The 5,975-nt window shown below is 35.0% G+C and overlaps 1 protein-coding gene across 2 annotated transcripts; it reads right to left on the bottom strand.

Annotated features, from left to right (window-relative positions):
* Nucleotides 1-2,312: 2,312 nt before the first annotated feature.
* On the bottom strand, nucleotides 2,313-5,750 carry LOC143614105 (glucan endo-1,3-beta-glucosidase 14-like). 2 transcript variants are annotated; one of them, XM_077087630.1, is made up of 4 exons: nucleotides 5,639-5,750; nucleotides 3,738-4,768; nucleotides 3,527-3,647; nucleotides 2,313-2,678 (listed from the first exon to the last, which is right to left on the bottom strand). In XM_077087630.1, exons 1-3 carry the CDS (start codon nucleotides 5,682-5,684, stop codon nucleotides 3,588-3,590), a joined length of 1,137 nt encoding a protein of 378 aa, XP_076943745.1. In that variant the 5' UTR covers nucleotides 5,685-5,750; the 3' UTR covers nucleotides 2,313-2,678; nucleotides 3,527-3,587. The 2 variants fall into 2 exon arrangements, with proteins under 2 accessions (XP_076943745.1, XP_076943746.1); XM_077087631.1 differs by having other exon boundaries at nucleotides 2,314-2,674.
* Nucleotides 5,751-5,975: the final 225 nt, after the last annotated feature.

Below are 5,975 nucleotides of genomic sequence, written 5' to 3' on the forward strand. Positions count from 1 at the left end.
GAAAAAAGGTTCGGGGGATGTCGACGGAAGGCGGTGTTGTGGTGTTGTGGTCCGGTGATGGTGTGAAGAAACAGAGTGAGAGGGTAGAGACGAGAGAGGGTTGAAGATATATGTATATATATATATATATATATATATAATCTGTTAGAAATTGTATTATTAAAGGGTATTGTGGTAATCTTAGTATTAATGAATTGGATTACCTGTTATTCAGGTCAAATATCTATGATTGGAACAAATTTAAAAGTTAAGTGATCTGATTAGAACAAAAACTTAAACCAGTGACTTGATTGGAACAAACCTGAAACTTGGTTACCATTTAACAGAGTAATCCCTTTCTTAAAAGAAAAATAAAATAAATGTTTTGACATTTTCATAGATTTAAGGGTAATAAATAGAGTGTGCAGTAAGGGCTGTTTGTTTACATCTGAATGGAACCATTCAGTTGTAAACGTCTGATTCATTCAGACTTCAGACTGTTGCACTACTAGAAAACAAGTTATTTTCTCACAAACATTTCCTACAAATTTCCTACGACAAGTAGTTTCAACAGATTTCCAACAAAAAAAATAAACTCCAACTTTGCTACAATATTATCTAATAAACATTATGTTAAGTCAAAATAGTTTTTGTAGGAAAGTTGTGGGAACTTTATAACCACATGTTTTTGTAGCAATTCTGTAAGAAAAGTTGTTGAAAAATGGTTGAAAACGATTTTCAAGCATGTGTTTTTCCAACAACTTTTTTGTTGGAAAACTGTTTGAAATTGGAGCTTTCCAACAAATTTCCTACAATTCGGTTGTAGAAAAACTTCTCTTTTTATAGTAGTGTTGGTTCCAAACAGAAAAACATCTTAATGGTAAAATTAGGTCTGAATCATTCAGACTTATTGTTGTTGTTGAATGTGAAAGAGGTTCATTCAGATCAGAATGAACTAAACAGCCTTTAAATATAGATGATATAGACATTGAGTGGCTATAGCCCACTTCACATAAAATAATAGTAAAAACTAAAAAGCATTCTTCTTCTTCCTCACCAAAGAGACATAACCAGAGCTCGAGCTCGTCATCTCCAATCACAGGGAAATTTTTCAGAAGGCTTTATTCACTTATATTAGTTCCATTAGTCTGCTAGAGATACTTTAAGGGTCCAACTACTAAATAGCATGTCGATCTCGGCAACCCTGTAAATACAAATTCCGGCCGGCCGGAGGGTCAGCGAACCCTTCTGACCCCCTTGTGGTTCCGCCTTTGACGGGTACGGCTAATGTACGACAAAAAAAATATAAATTAAATAAAATATACGTTTCTACGTCAAATTACAAAATGTTTTAAAAATAATAAAAAATAAAAACAGTAAACAAACGAAGGTCAGGTGATAGATTTTTTTTCTATTAGATTTTGTTAAATGTTAAGTATAATTTATAATTTTATAAGTTTATAGACTAAATGTAAACTAAGAATAATAGACGATGTTAAATATTGAAAACTAACTTTAAACTTTTTATATTAAAATTTATAAATTTTAGAGACTAGATACAAACAATTGAAATATAAAGTGGTTAAATGTTAAAAGATCTAAACTTACTTAAACCTGAATCAAAACAATGTTATCAGCCGCACCCGTTCTTTTTCTTCCTTCTTCTTTCTGGTTTCCAGTATAAAAACACAACTCCGGCGCCGGAATTCATCGTCGGAATTCGCTATCTGGCCGCTAAAATCCGTCCAAATCAATAAAACATCCGGTAAGGCCGTCCCCGAAACCTTTAGTTGTCGTCCCCGTTTTCCGAAGTCGTTTGCAACCGTCCCTCGATACTGGAAACGAGGGAACGTCTCCATGGAGTCCCCATGGCGATTCCGTCCCCAAAACGTCCCCGGGACGGGTAATCTATGCTTCTGGGCATCACCGTGCTTCATAGGTCGCACCAATTTGATTGGTCCATGTGGTGTACCATCTTGTGTCACCTATCTAGTGTTTTTTTTCTTTAGATATGTAAGTTTTTTTAGTCTCAACGCCATAACGAACGTAACCAATCCAATTCGCGTCGACTCGCCTTCACAATGCCCAAGTTTTATTGACCTAATAAACATTGCCATTGTTTGTGGCATGCTATTACTAGTATTTTGGTCGTCGACTAATTTAACTTTGGTGTTTAGTGTCATGCTATAAGTTGTATTTGTTATTTTCAGTATGTTGTTTTTTTTACTTATAAGAGTATCACTACGTGATTTTACATTGACGAATTTATTTTGTCATATAGAGTTGGTATCGTAACAAACACAACGCATACCAACTGAATGTACGTTAATGAACCACCGCAACATGTCAAGTACAAACCTAGTTAGTTATAAACTATTAGGCTACCATCATTTGAATAAATTACAACTTAACTTGCTTACAATAATAATTTTATTACCATGGTAACAAAAGGAATACAAATAAGTATCAATAATCAATATATACAGATACAATCAGACAAATCTAATAATCGATAACTTTAGAAAACTAGAATCTAAAATCATAAAACAACCAAAGTTTCTTTTGAAGAATTTTCTATCTTTATGAAGAAATATAACTTGTTTAAAAAAATTAATTGCAAATGCTACAATACACAAGACCGGTCTATCTTCGGCCAGAAACCAATGTCGTCATGAAGGTTTATCCAACTGTTCATCTACCTGCAGATTTATAAATTAAAACAATCATTAGATTAATCGATCTTAACCACCACATTAAAAAAGTTAGTTAAAACACATTATGGGCAAAAACCAATGGCCACTTCTATGTAATGACATGTAAACACTGTTATACTCGTTACCATTTATGGTTATTATGCATCCTTAATATAGTTGTAACAACCAACAAGTACAGACCATAAGTGAACAGCAAGTTACTAAAATATCCTTGTCTGAATGTTTGGTTTTTCTAGGGGTGCCAAAAGGTGGACCAGGAAGGATAGGAACACTTATCCTACTAGTGACGTGACGTCAAAGGCTTTTTATGTTCAAAGGTTTGAGAAAAGGAAACAGTCTTAAAAAATTAAAAATTGAAAGACAACCAAGTTGAACCAAAGAGTTGAACATGCAATAGTACGTACGTAATATTTACAAGAAAAGGAGAAAGTGACATTGGCGTCAACATCGTTACACCCCATGCTGAGTTAAAAGGCTGATACAAAACGTGTGTGTCGATAAAGACCACCAAAGGGTGCATGTGCTTCTTTAGATATCGACCTTTCTACTTTTAGAATTGCTAGCAACTTTATGCATCCATAATTAAACCCTAAACACTTCTAGTTCCGTCCATGCACAGTGTCATTAGGTTCGTTTAATTACAAAATTCAATGTAGTTTATAAAAAATGTTGGTTTTGCAATCCGAAAACTGGGGATAGCGGTGCAACTTCTTGTCTATTTGCCTTCTATTTCGATGTAAAAGGATATATATACTCTTATGATTATCAAACATGGAAATGAAAAATATACCCTTGAAACAAATAGTTGAAAGAAGTTGAGTTCAAGGTATTACCTCTAAATTAAGACTACCATGTGCGTTCTTATATGCTAAATAATAGTGAAATTTGCCATCTTTAAGCAATGATCAAGAATCCAACAAGCAACATGAGAAGAATATTGAAGCCTGAGAAGCCCTACACAAGTTAAGAGAAACAAAACAATTAAAACTCGATAATTTATATCTAAACCGAAGTAACAAAAGGACATGAAGACCATTTTCTTACATATTTCCAAGACGTCGAAAACTGCATACGAGGAGGATCACTTTGCACACCGAGATTATAAACCGGAGTACCGCTAGGATAATACAATCCATAGTTTCTCTCAGAAGTCGGGCCGGGCTTCAAGTTCTCATTAAAAAGGGCAAAAACATAGATGTCAATAGGCTGGGATGGATTTGCAGGCGTCCCTTCTCGTTTTTGCATTCTTTGAATCAAATTCTTATGGTAAATCCCCGCGTTTTCAACGGTAGCCCCAAATTCATTCTCATCACCCTTTGAAGGCCACCCCGTCTCAGATATTTGCACTTGAATGTTACCATAATTCAACGCTCTTATAGCCGAATAAACCGCATCAATTTGAGCATATAACATGTTATCATAATTCAAATTGGTGTTTGGATCAATAGCCCCCACATTTGGTTCAAAAAGAACGTATTCCAACTTCACATTATTCGGGTCATTTTTATAGGCAAAGTAAGGATACACATTAATTAAAAAGGGTGAATTAGTCTGGGCATGGAATGCAAGAATGGGTTGTAAATATTGAACCAAATCTTCCCGAAACACGCCTTGGGATGGCGGGAAAGATGTTGCTAGTATTTGAAGGGAATGGGCTGTGGTGATGTACACTTGTTTGTGTAATCCAAGGCTAACTAAAGCTTCATACATTGTTTTCATGACGGGATAGAGATATTGTGGTAATTGAGTATCTTGTCCTCCTAAGATTTCGTTCCCGACAGTGATACATGTGATCTTGGTCTGAGAAAGATAAGGTTGTACCTTTTGTTGGATCCATATTTGGGCTTCTTGAGGATCTTGCATTCTTGGAAGGTATTCGTTTCCTAGTCCGATGATGAACTCGACATCGGAGTTTGCGAAAGAACCTAGGACTTTCGGATCGGCATCGTAGAGCTTAACTCTAGTGATGTTCAAAGATTTTAGCATGGTTTGTACGTGTGATGGTGGCGGGAGATTGTCGGCTATTTGTCCGTAATTTATCCCCACTCCAAGGGTATATGTGCCAACAAATAACCCTGCAAAGATATCACGTTTTTTAAATTATATTTATATTATGTTTGTCTAGAACACACGATATTTTTGAACACTGACCTTAATTTTTTATAATATTTACCAATCATTAAATGTATTTTTTTTTTCATACAATAAACCATTTATTAATATCCTTAAATTTCATAAAAACATTTAAACGATTTACAATGAAATGGCAGGTAAGCGGACAACAAGCTGCACCGCAACATAACAAACCCAATTCTACGAAAACAAATTTTCGATTCTTAAGGGCCGATACGTTACTATGCACAACTTTCTGAACCCTATTCAAAAGGTCCACGACATCCGAAGCTAAGAAACCAAAAGTGTCAAAGACAAAGAGGATAAACACGTGTTGATTCTCCAAACAAGCTCTCTTGTCTTTAGCAAGTCCAAACAAAACGCGGTGGACCTTTTGAATTACAAACAAGAAAGTAACATAAGTCCAAACAAAATGCGGAGGAAATAAAGATAGTAACATTTTTCTTATGGGTGATTGTAGAATCGAGTATCACTAGAGTTGATTGGCTCAGATGGGTTAAACTTGATTGGTTCAGAGGAAATAAAAATAATACTATTTATGGAACCCAACTAGATTCATACTGAAATTTCAAACATCGAATTGAGAGGAATTCGAGCATCGAAAAATTGAGATTGAAAAGAATCTGGCTCCGCCAATAATGAAATATTTGTAAAAACTAAGATTATCATAAACGTCTTAGTAGCCAAAACCAGTAAATCGGCATTTTAAGGCAAACTCATTTACTCAGAATCGAAATATGAAGATTTTCTTGATGTTTAATTATTTAGCAAAAGGCAGTGAATTAAAATCAGAGACGAAGAAGATGACATACCGGTTAAAGTGAAGAGCAAAAGAAGTGTATGAACCATAGCAGCCATTGACAGTGATCGAGATTACCAGTTACCAGCTAGTGTTGGTGGGTTTTAGAAACTAGTGTTATGGGTGAGCAATTATTAATTAAGTTTGTGTTGAAATGGAACATGAGGGAGTGTTATTTATATAAGCTTGTGATGATGCCTCGAAATGTCTATGGGGCCAGCAACAGCAAGTAAGTGGATATCACGTGTTTGCTGCGTCATTTCTTCTTTTAGGCTATGTATGTATGTATGTATGTGTTCAAGAAGAGACCATGTTTTTGACCGTGTTAAATATTTTTAAACTTATCCATC

Source organism: Bidens hawaiensis, unplaced genomic scaffold, assembly GCF_021521415.1.
Source record: "Bidens hawaiensis isolate Kalapana, Puna unplaced genomic scaffold, B.hawaiensis_p1.1 tig00039009_1, whole genome shotgun sequence".
NCBI lineage: Eukaryota > Viridiplantae > Streptophyta > Magnoliopsida > Asterales > Asteraceae > Bidens > Bidens hawaiensis.